The following is a 26,054-nucleotide window of genomic DNA, read 5'->3' on the forward strand; positions in this document are numbered from 1 at the left end:
CTGGGGCTGCCAAACGAGGTAGGGCACAGACCAGGCTTGGCCCTATGTCAAACATGGAGCATGGACAAAATCCAAGTGTCCACAAGCATCCTTTGCTCCTGACAGCTCTCAGCAGTGTGTGCTGAGACAGGGATGCTCAATAACACTGAATCCCACAGTGCAAAAATAAAAGACTTACAGTGTGTGCTGCGTGTCAAAAAAGCCAGACTCTGCTGCTGAATCTACTTATGAATTGTGAATTACCTTATATTTAATGATGTTAAACTGCATCTGTCATTTGGCTGCCAAATCTCTCACAGTGTTTGTATCTATCTGGAGTTTCTCATTGTTCTCCAGAGTATTTCCTAATTGAAAGGATTCTGCTACACTGGCAAACTTTCCCTAACCTGTTGTTCATTGCTTCTTCAAAGTGGTTAATAAACACATAGGGAAAATCTTCTCTCTCTATTTTCAGTTCCAAACCTCCTCTTATCAGATCTGAGTTACATCCCTCTATAAAGTTACTTAACCTTTCTCTCTGCTCTCCAGTCATGTGGGATTCCTTTGAAATATTTGCTGCTGCTGCTTTACCTCCACATTAAGCAATGTTCTTCCCAAAACTGAGTCCCTTTGTATCAGCCAACCACAGTTTGGAGTAGTTTGGCAGTTCCCTATTCATGACTTCACTTCTTTCCATTTAATCAGCTTTTTCCATCCATGTGAGTACTGTGCCCTTCTTCTACCATAAATTTTTGGAGTGAGCTTTCCCCACTCCATTATTATCTCCCCCCTCCACAATGTTTGTATCAATAAATAAATAATCAAACTGATGGGAATTTAAGGTATTTTTCTTGAATAGAAAGTGCTATGTCTGGAAAAGTAGGCTTAACACGTTCACTCTGGTGAATTGGTGAATTCCCATTGATGCATTTTGTTCTTTTCTATGTGTTCCACAGGAAATGCATAGTTTTTCTATCACTGTGTTAGTAAAGCCCATGTCAGATCCTTTGCATCAACTCAGGCCACAGTGAAATGTTTTGACACAGCAGCAGCATGATGTGTTGTCATGATTAAGGACATTGGAAGACTCTGGAAAGTTCCCCAGCCATTTCAACCTCCTAATCCAGAATGAGAAAAAGGAATTCAGTCACAGAAAAAGGAATTAAATCACAGAATTTCATGGGGAACAAAACAGCAGAGCTAAGATTACTCTCCCTCCTTGTGCACGGGATGATGTTTCACCCCTGTCCCCCCTCTGCCCTTCACCCCAAAGCACCAAAGCACCTTACTTGTGATCCAGGGGCTCCAATGGGTCCTGGGGGCCCTTTGGGTCCTGAAGCACCTGGTGGCCCTGGTGGGAATCATAATTGGAGACAATGTTAAGGAGACTTGGAAGGAAGAATCCTAAATCCCAAAGGCATGCACTTCCTTTCATGTTCTGCTGAGTCTCCCAGTGAGTGAGAACCCTTCACCAAACACTGGATTACTGGACACCCACATCCTGACAGAAACATCCCCATGCCCTAAGGGGGATGTTAGAGCTCTGGGAGGAAAAAAATGGTGAAAATAGGCAAGAAGGATGTCAGTAACATCCCCATTTCCATGCCTTAAAATGCAACTTTTGAGAAAACTTAAACTAGATGCATGGAACAGCTCCATGAGAGCGAGGCACTGCAGGTGCTGGTCCTGAAACAATCTCAGGTGGCAAGGGAAGCTCCAGGGCTGCTGCACTTGGTCTCTCTGGGATGTCAGAAAGCTGATGGAGATGGAGTTTGGCCAGAGATAGGAGAGGCTGAGTGGGGCAAAGCAAAGCTCTCTCTTGGTCTTCACTCACTGCAGTGGTAATAAATTAATTTGAAATCTGTAGCACAGGAGAGCTGCTTCCAGGGTGAGTTAAGCACCATCTAAACAGGTCAGCTTGTCTCACACAGTCACTTACAGATTCATTCCTTTTGAAAAAATAATTATATCTCAACAGTAGCTGTTAAATTATACCTGCAGATGGGAGACAGGATATTTGCTTAGCCTGAACTTAGCAATACTCCTCTCTGCTTTAGTTGTCACAACCCTTGAGATGAAACAATGTGGACATTATATACAAAGTACAGCTGAATCAGCCTCAATCATTAATGCACCATACAAATGCTTAAGTCAAAGAATAAAGGAATTGAAGGATAAATGAAAGGCCCTCATAATGAAAGGAGAAGCCTTTTCTGCAACTAATGGGAGTTGACTCCTAAATATGCATCATACAGGGAAGTGCTGACGTTTGCAGGAATATTATCATTTAAGCCACCCATCAGCACAAAGAAGGCTTGTCACTGAATTTCAGTGACAGATTCTGGTGAATCTCAGAATTCATCTCAGATTCTGATTTCATTTATACTGGTGAAAATCTGGAATTGCTCAAACTGGCTCCAAAGATTTCACAGACGTCACAGAGCATCTGGCCAGACCCTGCTTGATGGAGCTCTGCTGGGACAGGACAGGTTTGCAGCAGGGGGAGAACAACTCTGCTCTCAGGAAGGAATCACTGGACAGCCCACTCTTAAAGACAGCTTTTAATTAGCCCCTTTCTCACGATGGAAAGCTGAAACAATCAGCCACTATCAACAGGTAAAACCCAGGTACTTCTTGCCACCCTTCCAGTGAGGACCCTCCCCTCCTCTCCAGGCCCAGGGCCCTGGCGCTGCCCACGGCTGTGCCCTCCACCCTGCAGCCCTGCAGCCCAGCCCTGGCTGTCACCTGGCGGCCCCACGGGCCCCGGGGCTCCCCGCGGGCCAGGCAGTCCTGCCATGATGGTGTCGATGACGGTGGAGGCCAGCTGGGCTTCTCCATCTGCGGACAGAGCACAGTCAGGGTCCAGCACGGCCGGGAGCTCAGCTAGGCTTGAGCCCAGCTGGGATCTCAATCAGTGTCCAGCCTAGCCAGGAGCTCAGCTAGACGTGAGCCCAGCCAGGATCTCAGTCAGTGCCCAGCATAGCCAGGATCTGCTAGACTTGAGCCCATCTGGGATCTCAGTCAGGGTCCAGCACAGCCCAGAGCTCAGCTAGGCTTGAGCCCAGCCCGGAGCTCAGTCAGTGCCCAGCATAGCCAGGACCTTAGTCAGTGTCCAGCCCAGCTGGGAGCTCAGCTAGGCTCGAGCCCAGCTGGGATCTCAGTTAGTGTCCAGCCCAACTGGGATCACAGTGTCCAGCCCAGCCAGGATCTCAGTTAGTCTCGAGCCCAGCCAGGATCTGAGTTAGTCTCAAGCCCAGCCAGGATCTCAGTTAGGCTCTAGCCCAGCTGGGATCTCAGTTAATCTCCAGCCCAGCTGGGATCTCAGTAAGGCTCCAACCCAGCTGGGATCTCAGTTAGTCTCCAGCCCAGCCAGGATCTCAGTTAGGCTCTAGCCCAGCTGGGATCTCAGTTAGTCTCCAGCCCAGCCAGGATCTCAGGCTCCAGCCCAGCTGGGATCTCAGTTAGTCTCCAGCTCAGCCAGGATCTCAGTTAGTCTCAAGCCCAGCTGGGATCTCAGTCTCCAGCCCAGCCAGGATCTCAGTTAGTCTCAAGCCCAGCTGGGTTCTCAGTTAGGCTCCAGCCCAGCCAGGATCTTTCCCAGTCCCCCGTGCCCAGTTCTGGCCGAGGCTGGCAGTGCCGCACGATGCCAAATCTGGCTCCTGGAGCACCCATCCTTTGCTCCAAAGAGCTGCTGTGGAAGAGGTTTTACAGTGGCTTCTGTGATCCAGAGAGAAGTTTGATAAGAGGATCCATGTTTACCCCTGAAAGAATTTTCTACCAAGGTTGTTGACATAGAAAGAAAGACAGAAAGAAGGATAAAATAGAGAAACCTGCAGCTGCCTGTTCCAATGAGCACTTTGTTTGTATTTTGTGACCAATGAGTAAAGAGTAAACGTGTGAGTTTTATAAGAAGGTATAAAAAGCATGCATGCTGTAATAAACACAGCTTTGAAGCATTCTGAAAATGGAGTGTGGCTTTGTATTGTCTCTTGTCTATGACAGGCTGTGACCCCCCATCCTGCAGAGCTGCTCCTCTCAGCCCTGAGAACCCCAGACAAGCTGTGCTTTCTCTCAAAACCTTGGTGTTTGATCCAGCTGTGCAACCCTGCCTTGGAACGACTGACCCCAGATTCCCATCCCCACCACACAGCTGGCTGGTGGCTGCCTGGCAGGGGAAGCAGGGCTGTGGGGCTCCCTCCTGCCTGGCACCAGGACCTGCTGAGGCTGCCTGGCAGCACAGCTCACCTGGGCAGGTGCTGCTGGGAGGGGCCCTGAGCTCTGAGGATGCAGGAAAGCCCAGGGATGGGGGTGCTCTGCCTCCTCCATGTGCTCAGGAAACTTCCCTGCCATTTAGGATTAGTTTAGGTGTTCACCTGGGCAGGTTCACTGAGCTCTGGGAAATGCAGAGAAGTGGAGTGGAGCAGGGAAGGGAAAGCCAGCAGCAGGAATTGGAGGAGTTGTGTGCTTTTGCACATCTTCCTCAGTTCTCTCCAGTCAGGACTAAAACCCAGCAGCCTGTAGCTGTCCATATCTTCCCTCTGCCTGGAGCCATAGGTTTCTATTCAGTTGGCAGCTGGATAGAAAACTCACAACTATAAATAAAAAAGCAACCCTTAGTATTTAATGTGATGCCAAGACCATATTCAACAACCCTGTTCCCTGTGGACCTGTATTGTGGCACACCTTTAATCTGGGGAGGTACCTGTATGGCAGCACCTTTCATCTGAGCACCCCACAACACTTTGGGACAGTTGTGGAAACCTGGGGCAAAAAGTCAATGAACAAGCAAGACAGCAAGGCCACAAAACAAGCAAGGAAACCCCACATCCTGGTGCTACCAAGGCTTTCTGTCCTGACCCTTTGCTGGAGGACCAACCATAAATCTTCTGTTTAACCTGGGTAAAGATGTTGTCTCCTGTTTAACCTGGATGAAGATGTTGGCTCCTGGTCACCAGGATGGCAAACCCTCTGAAAATCCCACATTTTCTACAGCTGGAGGCTGCCATAAAGGAATAATGTCCACCTCCTCCTGCCCATGACCTCAAGCTTACTCATGTTTCCTTCCACCCATCCCTGTAAGTCATCACAGTAAAATTCAGGGGAACCCTGGGCAGGAAAAGGCTGGGAATGTCTCCCTGCAAATGCCAAGTGACACCAGGAAGGTCAGAAGGGTGTTTGCTTGCTCTGCAGAGTTCAGCCCAAAGGTCAGAAGGTGAACTCTCTAGAAATTGTAGCAGCCACACTGCAAAGCCTTTCCAGCTTCTGGAGTGTTGGCAATGATAGAGAGAACTCCCAAGGCAGGTGTTTGAAAGCAGTTCCCAGGTGAAACTGGGCAATGGCTTTGACTGCCAAGGATGACAGGATACCTCTGCAATGCCTTGCTGGCAGCAGGACAGCACAAGATCCAACCCAGATCCCTCTAAGAACCACGTTTTGTGCCTAAACATGAATTCAAGCAGGTATTTATTTGACTGCTGCTTCTAAACCCATTCATCTCCCCACTCCTCACAGCCCTGAAACAAAACAACTGAGACTCTCCTCATGTTCAGGAGGAAAGGTACCCCAGTGAAGTGTGTAATCCAATTAATTTGAGTTTTATTTGACCATGTCAAAATCCATCACAGCTTGGAATTAAGATGAAATTGAGCAATGAGCATCAAACAGCAGTGAAGGCATTAACAGTTGCAGAGCCTTTTGTTTTTGAAGTGATCAACAAAATCAACTGCACATCCACAGAGAGGGGCAGAGGATGGACTGCAAACAACCAGGGCTTAATTTCTGCTGGAGGTAAGCCAGGGATGAAGATTTGGGTTACAAAACATTCCAGCTAAATGGCACATTATTACAATGACAGTTACTCCCACAAATCCACCCATCCTGACATTTGACTCAACATTATTTAATGAGAGGTGATCCCATGATTGTGACACAGGAGAGAGCTCTGATCAACAACCCTTGGGCTCAGCAGCTCCTGCCTGGCCTGGGCAGCACAGGACTGGGCCAGTTCCTTCCTGGACAGGCAGGATTCACTCAGAGCCAGCTTTCCTTCCAGGATCAGCTCTGAGTGAAACACTGGGAATAAAAAGGGTCTGAAGTGTGTTAAAACACAACCCTCATATGTTTGTAAAGGATTGCTTCCATATTCTCGTAAAGCAGCAGGAAGAACTTGTCCCTCCTTATAAACGGGGACATTCTGGGGCTCTCTGCAGGTGGAGGCTGCTAGAGCAGCCACAAAATAGCATCAGATGGAAGCAGGAATCTTCCCTTCTCAGCCACCTCCTGCACTGACCAGGCTCAGGAGCTGGATTCTGTTTCAGTGCTCCTGGATACCCCAAAGACCTTGATACTGAATTTGCTCCAGGAGCTTTCCAACCCCTATCCAAGCCAAGAGGAGTGAAATCAGTGTGGCCTGGTCGGGTAGGAGCACCTGTATTCTCTGGAAGGGACCAGAGACACCCTGAAACAGCCCAGAAATGCCCTGAAGGACCCAGTGAAAGCTGCCCAGCCAGAGCAGCAGAGGCAGCTCAGGGCACACTTGGAAAGGACTCGGTTTTCTCAATTCCTTTCCTCCTCTCCTTCCCCTTCGCTTCCTCTGATCTGCTCTCCTTCCTCAGGAAGGGCCTTGCTGGCAGCTGGGATGCTGCTGCACAGATCCCTCTCTCTCATCACCACTGACATGCTGGGCACACCATCAGCTGCCCTGCCTCAGTTTCCCTTTGCTCTCCCCTCAGGCTGTCCAGGGGAGTGGTGCACTCACCATCCCTGGAAGTGCTAAAAAATGTGTGGCTGTGGCCCTTGAGGACATGGTTTAGTGGTGCTGGGTTGATGGCTGGACTTGATCTTGGAGGTCTTTTCCAACGGTGGTGATTCTATGAAAACAGGTTAATTTTATTTCATGTGTCCTTGGCAGATCTTCGAGCTGCATTCTCTATTCCCTAGAAATCACCAATGTTAGCACAAGGAATAGGTCTGAGCTGGCTCTAGACCACGTACCTGATCACTCATTTTGAAGTGGCAGGGAAAATGAGAGATGCCAGTAGCAGCAGCCCCAGCAGTAGGGAACAGCAGCTCAGCTTCTGGCCAAGGGCTGAGGTTTCTGACTAAGGGATAAATCCCCCCATTATAGTCTTGATTTGTTGAGACAGGATGGAAATGAAGTAATCCTGTCTTAATTTTTTTTCTGCTACCTGATCTGGAGGGGAAAAATGGGACCATTTCTTTTACCACAGCACAGGGAAACTGAGAAAATATTTGTCTCCCCATTTCTGGCTTCTGCCTGCAGATAAATATTGCCAACAGGAACTTGTTGCAATTAATAAAGGCACAGGCATTAACCATGTTCAGGCAGATCCAAACTCTGTATAATAACAATAACCTGATACAGCTCTCACATCTCATTCCCATAAGCAGGAATATGCTTCCCTCTGCTGTCAGCAGCTGGAATTTTGTATTTATAGTTTTCAGATGTGCTCCTTTCAAAACAAGTAAATACATTTTAAAAAAGCTAAACAGACTTTACATGGCTAAATTTTACTGGTGGCAAAAGATCAGCTTTCCACCAGCCTGTAGGAGGCAAAATCAGCCAACAGAGAGGAAAAATTGTAAAAAAATACACTTGATACTGCCAGAACATTGTCATGGTGACATAGATACTTGCAGCTGGATTTGTCTGAAGAAAAAGTGCCATAAAGTTTTGGGCTACTCCTTCTGCAAACCAAGAAATGCACAGGCATGGGGGAGGAGTGCCAAGGGATGCCCAGGGATGTAAATGGAGCAGTCACCATCTCTTCACTGTTCCAAAGTCCATATGGCTGCCCAGTGCTGGCAGAGATAACAGAAATATAATTATCCTCCATTTATCCTCTTCCATCTGGGCACAACATTGAGTTCACCCTCCTCACACATCAGCTGGGGAGGCCGTGCAATCAAAACCTTTACTCACTTTTTAACTTATCCACTGATCACAAGGAAGAGTTTAATTCAAAGGGTGGTTGGAGGAGGGGGCAGCAGCAGCACCCAAACCATCCTTAGGGATCACTTGGAATAAAATGCAGAATGTATGATCCTGAGAGGAGTGAGACAACTGTAATGCAAAACTTCCTTGTTCTCAGGGTGATGAAGGCAGCATGCTGATGTTTATTTTGTGAAAATCTCAGTATTGAACTCAGTTATTCATCCTGTCCATACACCCTAAGTACTGAATACAAAATCGAGCTGTTAAAATTCTTCCTAAATTAAAAATACATCTGTTCACTTTTGGGAAAAGGAGTCTGGAGAGCAGAGTGGGTGGAAGGGAAGGGAGAGCTTGAGATAACTGTCAGACATGGAGAGACTTCGTAATCCTTGGCTGTAACTAAGACAACTGAGCTTTGAAGCTGGACAGGAGCAGCAGAGCTGGGGAGGAGGCACAGCTGAGGTCTGGGGGAGTGGAGCTGGGAGACCTGACAGAGCTGGGGCAGGAGGTTACAGACCAAGGGCAGACACAGCTGAGCTCTGCTCCCTCATTACCTGCCAGCTCCACAGGGCTGCACCAGGAGAATCAAGCCCAGATCTGAGAGCATTCCAATCCAAGTGCAGGATGTGCCTTTCCTAGAAAGCCTTTTCTTGCCCTGCACAGCACAAATTAAATAAATCTATTTTTTAAATCAGCACAAAGAAATCCTGGCCCTCCTGCTACAGGGAAGGGATAAATCATGGTGTCAGTCTGGACTTTCCAATCCATAATTCTGTGTTTTGTGTGGATGTGGGATAATGTGGATGCACCAGAAACACAGGTGGAAGAAGCATCTGCAGGGCCAGGGAAGGAGACACGTTTAACAGATGTCCTTGTTATAATTCCAGATCTCTGCAAACCTCTGGTCCTTGCTGATTCCTGAGCAGCTCTGACTCTCCAACACCACAGCAGCGGCACCAAGAGGGTTCCAACCCCACAGCCTTGGTGCACCAGCACCTAATCTGCCACTCTGGATTCCTCTGGCCCTTTCTCCCAGGTGATGCTACCTGAGCTCTGTCATTTCAGCAGAGACCTTCTTCCCACTCCTGATGGAAGCTTACAGAACACCAAGTTGCCTCCCCAAAGCTGTGCTGAAGCTAAAAAAACAGGCACAGAGAACAAAATCCTCCAAACCCTGCTCTCACTGACAGTTTAGGAGAGCAGGAACTTTGTCCTTCATTTTGGAGAGGTGAACCCCCTTGCAGCTTCCAAGATGTTCCATCAAACAGGAGCTTCCAAGAGAAGCTGAGCTGCCCCGTGCCCACTCTGCTGATGCCACAGGAGAACATGGCAACTGAGGAGGGAACTTACTTTCTTTTTCAGCTGTGGGCTGGAGTGAGTAGAGAACTCCTTGCTGGAAGGTGAGAGGGAGGCTTGGGGTGGCTGGTGGCCCTGGAGGACCTGGGGGACCTGGGATCCCAGTTTCTCCTGGAAGTCCTCTTGGTCCTTGAGGTCCCAACATCCCTGTGCAGAGGCAGGAGAGGATGTGTTAGTACCTTTGGGGATGTGCTAATGATGCTATCATGTGAAAAGGCAGCAAGAAGACAAAGGATTTCTGTCCTGAACTGCAGCTGTGGGAATCAGAGGGGTGGAGAAAATAGAAAATAGAAACAGCTTCCCAATTTTCCTCTCTTTTTTTTTTTTTTTTTTTTTTTTTTTTTTTTAGCATCTTCCTCTGCAAAGAAGCTTGACTTGGCTCAGAGGTGCTGCCTTTGAGCAGCCCAGTTGCTGGAAGAGTGAAATCTCCCCTCTCCCTGAGGCTGAGTGAGAAACTACAGGCAGCAAAGTGAAATCAAATCCTGTTTCCCTCCAGGTACACCTGTGTCACCTCCCTGCCAGGAAGCAGAGTCAGTCCAGGAGCAGACAGATCACATGTCCTGTGGGGCTGGAAGGCTCTCGTTGCAAACTGAGAAACCAAAAAAAGCAGACACATCCTTGGCCAGACCTTGGTCACTGACAGCTTGCCAGCAAGTGCCAAAAAGTGTCCAGGGCTGCTCTCACATTTAAGGCACTCTCAAAGTTTTAAATCTTACCCGAGCTCAGGTTCACAAGGCACAGAGCCTGAGGTCTGGCACCTCTTGTGCAGTATCACCTTCATCAAAACATTCAGAAACAGCTGGAAATGAAGAAAGACTCCTAGCTCAGGAATGGAGTGATCTCTGAAAGAATGGCCTCATAACCTTTTCCCTCAACACACAAAAGCATCATTAGTTGTACATCCTGCCATCTGACAGCTTGACACAAATGGTGGAGAAAAAAGGGAGTTAAAACAGGCACCCAGTGAGAGGGTTAAACAGGGAATGCTCTGCTCCAAAGGCTGACAGGCTCTTTCTTACAGCTCCTGAGCAGGATGGGGAAACATGATCCTGCCCTGCAGCTTTCTGGGCAGGCTCTCTCCAGCCCCACAGGAAATCCCAGGGTCACTCCTTGCTCCTGCAGGTGGTTGCCTGCCCTGGGAGCTCCTGGCTGACCCCAGCTCCCAGGGGACTCACTGCAATGGATTTGATACCAACTGAAGATGCTCAAATCTTGTGTGTCTGGCCTTGTCTGAGCTGCTGTCACAGACAATTTGTCTGATGTGAAACAGCTCCTGTCACAGCAGCACTGCCCCTGCAGGACTCACCTGGTGGCCCTGCTGGGCCCCTCTCCCCGGGCTGTCCCTTCTCTCCTTTGGGCCCTGGTGGTCCTGGGAGCCCGGTGGGTCCAACTGGGCCGGGGGGACCGACCTGTCCTGGAATCCCTGGAAATGTTCAGAAAGGAAATTAGCTGCAGGTCAGGGTGCTGCTGAGGTCAGAAAGGCTTCAGCCAACTCCAAACCAGAGGAGAGGGACTCGGTGAGGCAAAGGGGAGAAATGAAGCCGTGCACAGACAGGGAGGCACTGCTGGCAGGAGCCAGACAAGCCAGACTAGACTTTGCTTCTCCTCTTCTTCCTTCAATCCTGTAAGGAAAAAGCACATCCCCATGCACAAGACCACCCCCAGAAAGTCAGCAGGATGTGCACCTCCAGCTGGGATGTGCTGGGCAGAGCTACACTGAGCCCACACTGTCCCAATCCCAGGGCCTGAATGGCTTTGGCAGGGTCTGGATGTCTTTGCTGGGTTCATCCAGACACACATAAACTCCTGAGCCATCCCAGTGTACCAAAATACACAAAATAGATTTGCCAGAGAACATCAAACCCTGTCTCCCACTTACTCTATTACTCTATCCACATCACCCAGAGGTTCTGTGTCAAGGATGTTTCCCTGGTTTCTCCTGTGTTCATTCATCTCTCAGAGCTCTGTGCTGTGCACGAGTTTTTTTCATCCCAAAGTGACATTAGTGCCCCCAGCTTGTGCAGGAGCTGGCTGTCAGTAACTAATGCCACTGAGCAGGGTGCTGAGCAGGCTTCCAGGGCAGCACCAGAGCAGTGATTGCAGCTCAATGGGATGTTTCTTGACAAGCCCACTCAGACCCCCAGGAAGCCCAGGAGGGGTGCAGAGGCAGCATTAGTGATCTCAAAGTCGCCACTTCTGGTGGCACTAAATAAAATCTTAATGCTGTTTTCCCCAGACTATCAAAACAACAACACCACTTGGCAATTTTATGGTGCTGTTCAGACAAACTCTGCTGATCTTGGGTTCCCATGGAGAGACATTTAAACCCTGTGCAATCAGCACTGCAGCTTTAATGCCCTGGAGGGGTGGGTGAGTGGCTCTCTGTCTGCTCAAAGTGGCAATGGTTACAACAGAGGCATTAACTGTCAGAGCCAAGAGAATCAGAGATTCCTGGTTTCTGGGCTACCAAAGGGCTCAGAGCATTTGAAAGCAGTGTCAGATGCAAGCTCCAAAGCCAGAGGAAGATCAGGATGATTCCAAAGTTCAGTGCACTCAGATTTCAGATTTTAGTCCATGACCACAACACAGCAGAGCAATTTACGTTTGATCAACTCTTAAGGAGTGTCTTTCTCCTTCCCAGGTATCAGGAAAGGTACTGGACCCCTCAAAACCATTGCCAGCAGAATATGCTGTATATGGGGGTGGAGAGCATGGATGGGAATGGAGGGAGAGAAGGAGAAAAGGAAAGAAGCTGGACAGCACCTTCCCAGCTGGTAGCAGGGAACAGGGCTGCACAACCACTCAAGGCTCACAGGATTTGCAGCTCCCTCATTTGGGTACAATTCCCACTCTAGATGTGGGATAGCTCACCTGGAGAACAAAACCTTGTCACCCCAGGCATTCATCCAAACTCCTCATTTCTCAGAACAAAGCAATAATCCCCCAATATTAGATCCCCCTGGAAAGGTTCCCCTTCCTCTTTTCTTTTTTTCATTTTGCAGAGATGTCCAAACTGGTTTTTCTTACCAAAATGAAATCTCTCCTCCTTCAATCCACGATGAATGTGGGCAGACTGAGGAAATGACATTTCTCAGTGGCTTTCGGTGGGAGTGGGAGCCTGTTGCATTCAACTTTTGAATGCATTCAATCACCAATAAAGATCTGATTTAATCTGAGTATTGAATATGGAATTAAGGCCAGGTTTTAGTTTGGATCAATTTGCTTATCCACAGGACACAAACTGCAGGCTTTTCTATGGATAGAAAGATGGATCTCCCCTGGCAGGGGATGCTGTCCTGGGAAGCCCAGGCAGGTGATCAGGAGCCCTTTTATGGGAACAGCTTCTACCTCTATAAAAACCCCAGCACACCTGAAACTTCACTGCAGCAAACTGCAGCACAGAGGCAAGAACAGCAGAAACTTTTGCAAGCACGATGCTGTGCTGCTGAGTGTGGGTCAGAACATTCCTCACTTTGTCAATCACCCTCCATCCTGCAGTCCAACCTTATAACTCAACCCCATGAAGTCCTGCAGACCAGGAGCAATCATTTCCTGCAGCATCATCAGTGCCACTGCTGCAGCAGAGCTTTAGAGGAGCTGCCACTTCCTTCCCTGGAGGGGGAGGCACTGAAGGAGAGGCTGCAGAAGCAGCACTGGGCAATGAGTCAGGCAAGTGACAAATACTGGTGACAAATGGTGTTACCAGCTTAAAAGAGACAAGTGCAACGGGGGAGAAAGAGGGAATGATGCAGGGAAAAGGGGGGAGGCCAAATCTTCAGCTGGCATAAATCAGCTCTGCTGCAATGCCATTGCTTCCAGAGAGCTGAAGCCCCTGGTGAGTGTCTATCCTCCAAACAATATGAGGCAAAAGGCAACAGGAAAAATATTTTTTAAAAGGCAGACGGTGAGTAATCCACTGCTGGAAACCAAATCAGATGTGCAGAGACCTGGATTTTCTTCCTGGCTCTGTCATCAACCTGCAACGCACCATCTGCTGCCCTCCTTCCCCTGGGTTTTCCCTGCACAGGAGCTGCTCTGTTGATATGGAGCAGAGGAAAGTGATGTCCTGAGCATCCCCAGAGGCTCCTGCTGCCCCTGGCAGGGTAACAGCAGCTAGGGAAGAGTTTTCTGCCATCACTCAGGACATGCCCTGCTGGCTCTGGCCACATGTGCTTCCATGATCTGCCTCTCCATCAGACACTGCTGTCCATCCTCTTTGCTGGGGAATGAGTGTCTCAGAGGTGATAAAACTGGAGTTTGGCCTCTCCAACCAAAGCAGCCTATGATCAGATAAAACCCAAAGAACAAACTCAGCCTCTCCATCTGTGAGGCTCCAAAAAGTTCCTTCTGGTTTTTGGGACATAAGTACAGGACTGGGCACAACAACAGTTTGTGCTTTGAAGGAGAAACAGCAGAAAATATGAACTTACCCTGTGGTATCAGCTGCTCCTCTGCACCTCTGTGTCCTTTAGGCTCTGTTCAAGAAGGACAGAGTAAAAAAAAAGAAAAAGAATAAGAGAAAAATAGAGAGATATGAAAAATTAGGTCTCTTGCTGCCAACTGGCTCAGCCAGAGTATATATATTTTCTTAATACTCAGAAAAATGTATTCTGTTGATTAACAAGCTGATCAGAAAGGCCAGTGCTGCAGCTGTCTCAACAGCACTGATTGCTTTTAAATGATTGTCTATTCTCAGCCCTGTCACTCACAGAAGGAACAACCACCCTCATGAACAGTAGCAAGTTTTCCTGGACCTCAGCCTGGAGAGGCATCAGCCAGCCCAGAGCTACAGGGTGATCCAGAAACCCTTCCAGAGCTCACAGCAGCCTGTCCATGTCACCCACCTTTGTGTCAGGCCCCAGCATCCTGCCCTTGGTCCATCCAGCTGCGTGGCAAGCAAGGTAGGGCTGGGATTTATTTTGGCTGAACACCCAGCAGCAGGACAAAGTCAGGAATGTTTCCCAAAAGGCTCAGGGGGAGGGGTGGGAGGGACAGAGGGTGAGCTTTCCACAGCCCCACATCACCCAGGATGCTCAGGCTTGACTTCCACCTTCTCCAACATCCCACATGATGAAAGATCTCCTGAGATCTCTGGAATAGAACCTGGAGGCAGCTTGGAGCAACAAGTCAGGGCACGGTGGTGAAATCATGCAAAATGGGGAGCTGCCCTCCATCCTAAATTGTGTGGAGCTCCCTTCATTCCACCAAAATCCATGCTGAGTTTTTCTGGCTGGCTTTGAATCGTGGACACAGACTGGTGTGGGGAGGGAAGGAGGCCAAATATGGACCCAGATCCATTAAATATCCCCAGAGCTCCTTAGCAAAGCATTTGAAGCCCACAGAGGCTGGGCAGGGGCTCCAGCAGTGTCAATGAGCAGCTGAAGTGATTATTTCTCATTGCTGAAAGACACTGGCCTAGCTCCAAAAGCTCCAGTACATTCCTAATTCCTTTATTACACCACAGCTATTATTCCACACCAGGTTAAATAAATCAAGGCCAGAAAAACAAAGGGTAAGAGTGAGCAAGGACTACACCTGGTAGCACACACAGAGCCTGGAATCTGGCTGTGTGACAGGCTCAGCCACAGCTCAGACATCACCACCTGCTTCAGGAGGTGACCACCAGCCACCACCTGGCCTTGCTGCAGGGCTGGGAGGTGCTGACCTGGAGCTTGGGCTGATCCAAGTGCTGCAGGGAAGCTGCTCTGCCTGACAGCACTGCCAGAAGCCTGGGGGAGAGGCAGCCACTGCTCTGTGGCCAGCAGGACACAACCACGTGTGAGGAACCTCCCCGAGGACCAGAGCCACCAGCATTTTGCTGGGCTGACTCTGGTGCAGCAAAGTGCAGAGACACTGCCACAGCAAAAATAAATGCCATGGGAAAGGCAGAATGAGCATGTAATGGACACTGGGGAAAGTGCTGTAATTCAGCTCCTGGCAGCTGTGGCTGTGGTTCTGAGAATACTTTGCAGAACATATTGTTAGTGAGCCTCCCTCCATGTTGTGGCATCATGACAAATCATAAACAGGGACGACATCTGGACTGTTTTGGTCGCTCCAAGTCTGCTGCAGTCAGGAAGGGCTGCCATAATAAACTGCTCAGGCCAAAAAAATTGGGAAAAAAATAGAAGAAGAAGAAAAAAGCAAAGTAGACCCTAAAGAATAAAGAACTGCTCTGGGAGCAAGCAAAGCAACAGACAGACAGGGCTTTGGAAGCAGAGAGCAGGGATCTTGAAAAAAGATGCCAAGGTCAAGAAAATTCAATGTGTGGGGATCTGTCTGGCCAAGTGGGCTCAGAGGGAGACTTTCTTCTAAGTGTATTTTTTTTTCATGCCACAAGAGGGATCATAAACCAGCCCATTGTGTTTATGGCAAATTTAGAAAATATAAAGCAGACTGTAACTGATGCTGCTATTCATGGGAAAGTTTTTTGTCCTAATAAAACCAAGAGTGACCCATGCAACCCATTCCTCTATCCCCCAGCATTGCTCCCAGACTGGGAAATGCTGCATTTGGTGCTCGGTAGGTAAGCAGGAACTGTCCCACTGTGATCCTGATGGCTCTCTGGAGTTTCCTCAGGAATATTTTGACATGTCCAAGCCTCAAAATCCACAACCTTTGGACTTAAAACAAGCCCACTGAAACACACAGTGGCCCTGCTGGGGTTAACAGAACTTGAACAGACCCAAATTCAGCTCCCAGCAGATGTTTGTGCCAACAGAAATCGTGATGCCACAAGGCACCAGGGCTGGCAAAATGCAGCTTCAATGGATTCCTGCCAAGGCCATCCCTGCTCTGCTCTGGCTGAACCCAGGGAAGGGCAGAGCCCTCCCAGCCCCTCTCCCCTGCAGCTCCCAAGAGCAGAGCAGACCCAGACTCCTTTTTAGCTGCCCAAAGGCATGGTGTCTGTAGGATGGGTGATGTGGTGCCGAGCAGGCCAGGCTTACCAGCAGATCCCACGCTTTTCCTGAGGACGGTGCCGGGGTTCAGCAGGGGGAAGGCGTCGGGCAGCAGCTCTTCGTACCACGTGGCCGTGGTGCCCGTGATGGGCAGGTTGTTCTCCAGGGCTGGGCTCCTCTCTGCAGCCTCCAGCAGCAGGATCTGCACAGGGACATGGGCAGCACACACAGCTCAGCTGGCTCTCACAGCAAGGGGCTCACAAGCACAGAGCTGGAAATGGGGTGTGTATTCAAGCACAGAGCTGGAAATGGGGTGTGTGTTCTATTGCCATCTGTCAGAGGTAGGGCAGTTCTCTGCTGTTCATTGGGCAGTTTTTTCTTTATCTCTCCCATAACCAATCCTCCCTGCAGGAGATATCTTCTGTTTATGGGCTATTAATTATTAATTATCTTCTGTTCATGGGCCAGTGAGTGTCCCTGCATGGCTGAGAAAATTCCAGCATCCCGTGGGGAGATGCTCTGCCCAGGGGAAGGAGCCATGTTGAAGAGGTTTTACAGTGATTTCTGTGAGCCAGAGAGAAGTTTGAGAAAAGGATCCATGTTTACCCCTGAATGAGTTTTCTACCAAGGTCATTGACATAGAAACCAAGAAAGAAAGAAGGATAAATAAGATAAACCTGCAGATGCCTTTTCCAATGAGCACTTTGTCTTTCGTGACCAATCAGTAAAGTGTAAACGTATGAGTTTTGTAAGAATGTATAAAAAGCATGCTGTAATAAAATAACAATTTGAAGCCTTCTGAAAATGGAGTGTTGCTTTGTATTGTTTCTGTCTCAACTATGACAGAGCCAAGCATTCCTACCTGGATACAATCTGACCTGGGACCCCCACAGCAGCTTTCTTCCCCCTGCATTCCCAGGGGAGCAGCTTCCTTCCCCCTGCATTCCCAGGGGAGCAGCTTCCTTCCCCCTGCATTCCCAGAGGAGCAGCTTTCTTCCCCCTGCATTCCCAGAGGAGCAGCTTTCTTCCCCCTGCATTCCCAGAGGAGCCCAGGCCCATCTCCCCCAGCCCTGGAGCTCCAAGGAAAACTCCCCCCTTGTGCAGGATCCTGCTCCAGCAGAAGCACAGCTGGCACTGCAGGAGGGCTGAGCCCCCCTGGGATGGGGCTGAGCCACCTCCCTGACACACAGGGGGTCAGGGCCTGTTCTGACTCTGGAACTGGTTTGTTTTCTTTTTGTACTATTGCACTTGTATTTTTAATTTTCCTAGTAAAGAAGTGTTGTTCCCATATCTTTGCCCGAGAGACCCTTAATTTCAAAATTATAATAATTCAGAGGGAAGGGGGTTACATTTTCCATTTCAAGGGAGGCTCCTGCCCTCCTTAGCAAACACCTGTCTTTTCAAACCAAGACATGGGTTCAGCCCCCCCATGTGCCCTTCACTTAAGAGTTGGACTGGATGGTCCTCGTGGGTCCCTTCCAACTCAGAATATTCCATGATCTATGACCTGGATGGTTTCAGACATGGTCTCAGTTCCTGAGGAGGTCCTAAAACTCCTCTTCTTGCCAGACAGGGCTGGGAATAACTGTGCTCACAGACCATGGGATTTTGGCATAAAGGCTTGATTAGTTTTTAGGAAATCAGCATCAATTAGCTAGGAAGCTGCTGTGTTAATTGTGTGTCCCACACACACCCTCCTTGGGGAGGACTCCACTGCCTCCAGAGGGACTCGGCCTCACGTGGGATTGTGACCCTGGTGAGAAACATGAGAGCAGGGGCTGAAGCTGCTGTCAGGGACACAGCATCTCCCTGGTGTTCAAATCAGAGCCAGAAAATCAGAAATTACTGACAACTGGGGTGAGGTGCAGGGCTGTACCTGAAAGCCCAGGGTAGCAAACCAAGGACAAGTACTGGTTGTAAAAGCACAAATATGAACTGAATTAAAGATGGTGCAGAAAATGAAGCTTTTAAGGAGTAGAAATGTTTAACTTTGAAGCAAATTAAAAAAAAAAGAAAAGAAAAAAAAAGCAGTCTGTTTACTCAAGGAGCTCTGCTTAGAAGCAATAGGATATTATTAAAACTCACAGCTGTTTCTAGGCCCTGCAAACACACAACCTTCAGACAAACCCACATCCCAACAGGCATCCCTGAGGTGTTTGGGCCATTTGCAACCTTCTCTCCTTGGCAAAGTGACCCCACATTCCCCATGTGATCCAGGCTGTCCATCAGGCTCTGCTCCACTGGTAGCCTCTATGAAACTGGGATTTGGTCTCTAACATGGGAACATTTTTCTAGGCATGCAACACTGAGGTTTGTTACAGCATCATCTTTTCCTGTTTGAAAACCACCTAAGCAATAGTAATTTAGGGATAAGGGAAATAAAAGGGAATATGGCTCAATCTTTCCATTAAATCCCTAGAAGTTTCAGCCTTTACACACTGTGTTGTCTTTACATAATGAAGTCACACTGCAATTATAAACGAGAGTGACTTGGCTCCACTTGTTTGTTTTTAACTTGCAATTATTACAAGGTTTATCGCTTCTTTATTGCAAGGCCTGGTGAGAGCCAGCACTGCAGCAGTGCCAGGAATGATGAACTTCCTGCAGAATGTACTGGCCTGATGGGGGTGAATCAGAAACTAATTAAACTGGGAGCTGGGTTAAGTGCAAGGGAACTGAACCTCACTTTTGCAAACAAGCAAAATCCTTCCTTTATTGCCAAGATCTTTATTTACAGATCCTAAGTCCTGCTTTCTGAGTACAGCAAAAAAAGTAAGGTCATAATGCTTTTCTTCACCAGGTTTGACTGATGCCAGGCAGGAAGGAATCAGTTCCATCTGCCTTTTGCACTCTGTGCTCCTACCCAGTGATTTATTCATCAGACTTTCCAGGAAACGTGTTATCAGTTCAACAAACACTTTAGCATGTGCCTTACCATAACTGTGCTTAATTCCCACTGCCACGGGACTCAAGTGTGAGCTGAAGACCTTTTCTGCATCACTTTATATTATTTATTATATCATCCTTTGACTTCCCCAGCAAACATCTGGATGTTGCCAAAATGTGCTCAAAGAGAGGCAAAGTAACCCCGGAGGTGGCAAATCAGAGGGGCTGCAGCCAGGATGGAGCACAGGGCTGGGATGCTCCTGCTGTGAGGAAGGGGCACACTGGGGCTGTGTTCTGCAGAGCTGTGGGAGCAGGGGGATGAAATCCCTGCAGCCATGGTCAGTGTGGGAGCAGGGGGATGAAATCCCTGCAGCCATGGTCAGTGTGGGAGCAGGGAGATGAAATCCCTGCAGCCATGGTCAGTGTGGGAGCAGGGGGATGAAATCCCTGCAGCCATGGTCAGTGTGGGAGCAGGGGGATGAAATCCCTGCAGCCATGGTCAGTGTGGGAGCAGGGGGATGAAATCCCTGCAGCCATGGTCAGTGTGGGAGCAGGGGGATGAAATCCCTGCAGCCATGGTCAGTGTGGGAGCAGGGGGATGAAATCCCTGCAGCCATGGTCAGAGCCCAGCAAAGCCCAGGGGCCCGTGGCCCTCGCGGGCGGCGCGAGCACGGCTCTGTCCAAGGTCGCATCTGGAGCGCAACGGCTCCAAATCATTTTTATGGGTGATAATAAAAATGTGTTACCACATAATCAACACAAAACAGTGGCAACGGTATCCTTTTCATTAAAACAACATGTTTTAAATGAGCACTCTGCTGATAAATGCTGTAAAAGCTGTAAAGCCATGCACAGGATAATCCAGCATGCGCTGTTATAAATTCACTATATATACTTTGCAGTTATTAGGGCTCAAACCATAGTAACAAGTTTATTTTCCCTGGGCACGAAATGATACAGGTCAGGAAGTCTCCAGACTTGAAATTGCTGAGAAATTCTCGTTTTTATGATTAGGACTGAAGAAATGCCCAAAAGAAATAAAGCAGAAAGAGGAGAACTCTCACATCCGTGAGATCCACAGAGCCAAGCTAAAGAAGGAGAAGCACAAGGGATTTAGTCACATTCAAAAACCTCAAACTACACACAGCTCTTTCAACAAGGAGTGTCCTCTCACAGCTCACACAGCACAGAGCACAAATGGGCTCCTTACACATTACTGCAATAGCACTGGAGCCATTCATCCACTTTCTGTCACGTTCTGTTTTTCTTAAGGCTGCCATTGCTGTAGCCAGGGGACTCAAGGAGAATTCCCACTTTCATTAAACAAAAAAAAGAAAGTTTTGAGCCCTCTGAGTAAACTGCTGGAAAATGATACCACAGAGGCTCACAGCCAGAAAGAAAATTAGCAAAATGTGCAGTATATTAAAGTCTCACTACTAAAATCTTGAGATTTTCTAGTCAATAGGGCTGAGGTAGAGAGAGGGATAACATCAAGGAAGAATGTGTGGTTTTCACAGGGAATCTTCATTGCAAGCAGAGCCCACCTGTGCTGCTGCTACAACTTCCAACACAATAGTTCTGCCTCCATGAAGAATGGAGGCAGGAAACATCCTCATGCCACCAGACAAATTAAATATGTCTTGCAGCCCTGGATAATGTCACTCACCAGCCAACGAGGGAAGGCAGAGAGGAGGGCAATGGTTGCTGCCTGTGGTGCCAGGACAGCAGATCCCTGCAGGACACAAAAAACCCTCTCCTCCCCACCTTGCAATGAAGGACAGCCTCAACTCAGCAAAGCACTCAAAACTTTTGTCTTTCTGCATGTATGGAAGGAAAAACTCAAACTCAAATCGGCCTAAATGGCCGTGCTGAACTGGAGCCTCTGGCACGAGAGGGTTTGTCTCTGGCTCAGACAGAGCTGAGCTGGGTCGGGAGGCTGGAAGGGGCTCAGGAGCTGCTCAGAGCGTGGGGACCGTCCTGCCCTGGGCAAGGCTCAGGGCTCAGAGGCTGCAGGGTCACCCCGGGGCTCCCGACCCGCCAGGCTCCGGGGCAGGCTCTGGCTCCTGCTCCAGCCCGGGCTCCAAGCCTGGCTGTGGATCCCGCTCCGCTCCCGGCCTCCGTTGTGTGCCTGCAGCTCAGTCCCAGCTTACTCAACCCACCTCCTCCTTTTCCATTTGCCAGCATAAACTTTCTCAACTTCAGACAAATACCACATTTCTTGCGTCAGATCAAAAGCTCAGGCCAGGGACAATGGAAACGGGAGGACGGTTTTCATCTTTTGAGATGTTCGGTGTCAGAGGATGCTTTTTGGCTTTCCAGAACCCTGTTTTTGTTGTTCCCACTCATCAAAAAAAGATTTCACAAAAGCAGCCTCCTCCCATCATCTGTCCTCTGCTCACATTCCTGATGTCCTGTAACTAGGTAGGTGTTAGAAACAAGGGAAGAGCAGCTAGACTTCCAAAGATTTTAAAGTTGATATGACACGGCTCAGAATGCTTTTTTCTTTGGATAAAAAAATCCAGATGGATATTATTAATTAATAAACAGGGGATATTTGGTCTCTTGAAGCATTGGTGGAATTAACTCCCTTCCATCCCTCTCTAAAGAGGAGGAAAAGAAACTGCATGGATCCAGCTCATCAGCTAAAAATTCCAGTGTAAAGTAAGATCCCCTTGATCTTGTAGAGACACAAGCTGATTAATAATGGTAAATTACATAACTTGTTGGACAGATCTTTCTTCACAGCAAATTATTTGGCAATATAAGATTTTTTTAATCATTCATCAAGACAGATCTAAACAGGGAGTTTGACAAAATGTGACGGGGAAGGTCTCTCATAGCAATGTGGGACCTGTGAACACAAGGCTCCAGCACAGACACAAGTGCTTGGTTTCAAAAACCAAAAGGCAGCCAGTAAATGCCCACCAACATCTGAGGAACTGGGTGCCCAGAGAATCTGGGTGACTTCAAACTTAACAACATCTTAGAGGCTTTGGCCAAAGGGACAAGATAATTAGGGCATGGAAGAGTTGTTGCATTGATAAATCATGAGGGGAGCACTAGCTGATGTCACTGTAGTGACTCAGTGCAGAGCAAAAGGTGAGGTTTTTGTCATCTGGTAATGCATGGAAGACAGAAACATGGACCAAAGGCTTCTATCAGGCACTTCTGTCAGAACTTCTATCACAGTTCTTGTTCTTTCTACAAAGAGAGCTACCAGATTTCCAAAAACAGGATGGAAAATGCAACTCTTTCCTCAGCAGGTACCTTCTGGAGGGGAATCAGGGCAGAAAGACACAAAAGCCCAGCTCAGATGAAACACAGGCACTGCTCAGCAGCTCCTCAGACCCTCAAGGCTTTGCTTGAGAGAACAGCCAGAGGGAAGGATTGGCTGTGCTTCTGTGAGGCACTGGGGAGCTCCTCTGAATGTGCTCCCCAGTGGGATTTACTCTGCTGCTGAGACCCCCAGCCTGCCACAGCTGGCACCCCGGGGAGCCAGATGTGGAGAGGATCCAGCAATGCCCAGTACACAAAGCACACAAGGGAGCTCAGAGTGAAATCAGATTTGCTGTTCCTGTAAAACACTGGATAAAAATACATGGGAGCTATAACCTTCCACCCTCAAAATCACATCATTCCTCTGTCCCAGGTATTGCTGGGGATGTAGGAGTGCCAGGGATGTGAGCCCAGACCATCCTGAGGTGAATTTAGTCATGAGCAAGTACCTCCTGTGCCCAGCAAAGCCTTTGGGATCAGCTCTGCTTCCCCCAGGTGAGGAGGGATCAGATCAGGTGTCAGAATCCAGAGCTTCCCTCTGGCTGCCCTGGGACCCTGGCAGGGGTCAGGAACCCCCCTGGACAGAGCCCCCAGAGACACTGGCTGTGATCTCTGTCCATGGAAAAGAGTTTTCAATCTTACAGGATCAATTACCAGCTCTGAGTGTTTGATATGAGTAATAATTAAGTGCGGCACAGGTGCAAAAGTAAAATTTTAGGATTCTAGATTAGGGGTCCAAAGGGGACAAGATGGAGGAAATTGGGTGTGCCTTGTCCTTTTTCTCCTTCTCCATGCCCTCCATGTCTCACTGTGGTGTTGGCATTTTTCTGTTGGTTCAGGCTGGGGACACACTGTCCAACGTAGGTGACAGATATTGGCACGTTATTGTAAATGCAGCCCAGGGAGTTTCTGGTATTTAATGTTTGTCACATCCCACTGAGGGCAGAGCCCCACACACTGCCCTGCAGGACAGAGCTGGGCAGGGCAGCAGAACATGTGAGAGATAAACAGAATAAACAACCTTGGAATCAGAACAGACCAATTATGGCTTCTGCTTTGGCAGTGGGGCTGAAAGACAGAGACTTTCTACAATTCAGAATCATCAATAGCTCAGATTCCGACACTCAGGGATTCTCCTCACCCAGGCTCAGATGCCTCATGTGCTCTTCTCCACAGAGCTCTGAAAAGCCCTGGCAGAGAGCAGAATGAGGGAAAAGATGAGGAGATTGGGCCTTTCCTGGCTCAGCTCGGTGCAAGTTGAAAAAAAAAGGACCCAAAGTTGTTTTTATCCCACAGTGGTACTTTACTTACAAAGCTCCCATAGAATTTCTGATTACAATCAAGTGGAAATTCGAATGTTTGGACACCAAATTACAAAAAGATTTGAGCATATCCCTTGGGCTCCTCACACACCTCCCTTGACAAAACCTACTGTTTGTCCACAAATGTATTTCTCTTAAAAAAATCAAAGCTTGTAAACAGCGTTCCCAGGTATTAAACACACCAAAAGTATCTCCTAATGCAGACACAGGATTTGCTTGGCAAACTTGAGTTGCGTGTCAGGAAAAGAGAATTTTGCAAAGTTATTTTATGAAAATATTAAATCCATTTGACTAAAAATGCCAAACTTGTAACTAAAAGACTTCGTGGGAGGGAATGGTGGATGGGGAGGCCTTTGCAGTCTTTTTGTTGTTCTGGCAAACGATTTACAGCATTGGCCAAACACATGGAACAGTCTTGGGGGACAGACTGCTCCTTCAATCCAACAGTGATAAGAAATAAGGTCCAAAAATTGCTAGACTTTAGGAGGAAAGGATTTTAACCATCATTCTGAAAGGATGCCCAAATGGGAGAAAGGTCAGTACCCAAACTGCCTCATCATCAGGATTATTGCAGAGCACCTAAAAAGCAAGAGATGGATGCAAAGTTATACAAAATTTACTTTGCTCACCCAGTCTTTATTCATGGTTCCTCCTTGTAAGAATCAGTTAGGAGGTTGCATTTTATTCTTGGGGAAATTTGAATCATTAAGTGACCTACAGAAACTCAGCGTTAAATTAGAAATTTTACAGGGATTGATTCCACGTTGTTACTGCTACTAGAAACCAGCCAGTTTTTATATAGCTACCTGTGAAACAACCCAAATTCTCCTTAAATTCAGTGTACTGCTGGAGTTGGAGAAACAGATTCTGCACAGAGCCATTAGGAAACCTTAGGGATTAGTAATAATAATAATAATAATAATAATAATAATAATAATAACAATAACAATAACCATAATAATAATAATAGTAATAATAAGTAAGATACTTTCCTGTTCATAAAGGAAAGGAAACAGCTGTTCATAGCTATCATATACAAAACATGGAAAATCCATGGAAGTCCTTGAAACATCAAGCAACTGCTCATGTGCACCCTGCAGAGCCAGCAGCAGCCTCACAGCCAAGCAGTTCTGGTTCCCCTCCCAATCTCTCTGCCATGTCACAGCACCGTGAAACATTTGCTATCTTCCAAATATTTCTCCCCTACAGCAGGGAATTGTTTTATTGTCTATCAGAGAAAGACAAAACCCATAAAACATCCCAGACAGCTGCCAGTATTTCATGTAACTGCCTGGGAGAAGAGGGAAATACAAAGACGTTTCATACAATGATCCCATTAGAACTCCAAGTAATGATGTTTTACCATCCAAAGACATGGCTAGTGAAGGTGCTGTTGGTAATCTCTCCTAAATAAATGGGCTGATTTCAGAAAAATAGCAATGAATCGATCAAAATCTGTGCACTGTACAAAGATTTTCTTTAAAACCTTTCCGAATCTTCTGTGTGGGGAATCACATTACAGGGGCTGTTTTCATGCAAAAACTATGCATGTCATTTATCAATCACACAATGAATCAATCAGACACTGGATATGTAATGCTATCTCCAGGCATTAAAGCTGGAAGTGAAATGCCACGAGCTTCACAAGAGCCGTGTCAGGAGATAAGGCTGGCTTAGATCAGCTCAGATCAAGCACTGCACTCCAACTCCAGCCCAAGCCTGGGATTAATACTGTGCTGCCCAGAGCTCTGTGGTGGTGCTTACTTAGAGAAACCGGGCCAGAAAAATGAGCAGGAATTAGTGTGCAGCTGCCTGCAGCCCTGCCAGCCCCACTTGCATCCTTGCCTGCCCTGGGCAGTGCTGTCCCTCCTGAGGTTGGTCTGGGCTCAGTCCTGTGACACAGGAGGGCAGCACCAGGCTCAGGAAATTCAGGAAGGGCTGAACACACTTCCCACTGAGGGGCTGTGCTGGCTGAAGTGAAACCTTTGCTATGAAATAAAAGCATGGTTTGCTCTTTGTGAAACCTTTGCTATGAAATAAAAGCAGGGTTTGCTCTGCTGTCCCACCAACAAGGCTCCTGTGGGGTCAGGGGTATTGTGGGGGTGTAAAATAAGATGTCACAGCAGAGAAAAATGTGTTGGCATGTTGGGGCTTGGGGAGGGGGTACTTTTCTTCCAGTCCACACCATTTCTTGTCCTGGAGCCCAGGATGGTCACCATCCTCCCTGACATAGGTCCTGTGCTCTGTAGATCTCCAGCTCAGCACCATCAGTCAAGCTCTCAGAACTCTGGCACTCAGTGGGTCTGGTGAGCACATCAACCCCATCCTGGGGAGCCAATGTGGCAGCTGGAAACAGGAGATGAGGATGGAACCTGATTCCAT

The 26,054-nt window shown here is 48.1% G+C and overlaps 1 protein-coding gene across 8 annotated transcripts in view; it reads right to left on the reverse strand.

Moving 5' to 3' along the window:
* COL26A1 (collagen type XXVI alpha 1 chain) overlaps positions 1-26,054 on the reverse strand; it is a 169,028-nt gene that overhangs the window by 14,643 nt on the left and 128,331 nt on the right. For all 8 annotated transcript variants that reach the window (XM_085557092.1, XM_085557091.1, XM_085557089.1 and 5 more), the window contains 6 exons: positions 16,237-16,390; positions 13,720-13,764; positions 10,596-10,712; positions 9,284-9,436; positions 2,725-2,817; positions 1,269-1,330 (listed from right to left, as the gene is read on the reverse strand). In XM_085557092.1, coding sequence (XP_085413218.1) covers positions 1,269-1,330; positions 2,725-2,817; positions 9,284-9,436; positions 10,596-10,712; positions 13,720-13,764; positions 16,237-16,390 — 624 coding nt within the window. The remainder of the gene's footprint in view (positions 1-1,268; positions 1,331-2,724; positions 2,818-9,283; positions 9,437-10,595; positions 10,713-13,719; positions 13,765-16,236; positions 16,391-26,054) is intronic.

Source organism: Lonchura striata, chromosome 19 (assembly GCF_050655825.1).
Source record: "Lonchura striata isolate lonStrDom1 chromosome 19, ASM5065582v1, whole genome shotgun sequence".
NCBI lineage: Eukaryota > Metazoa > Chordata > Aves > Passeriformes > Estrildidae > Lonchura > Lonchura striata.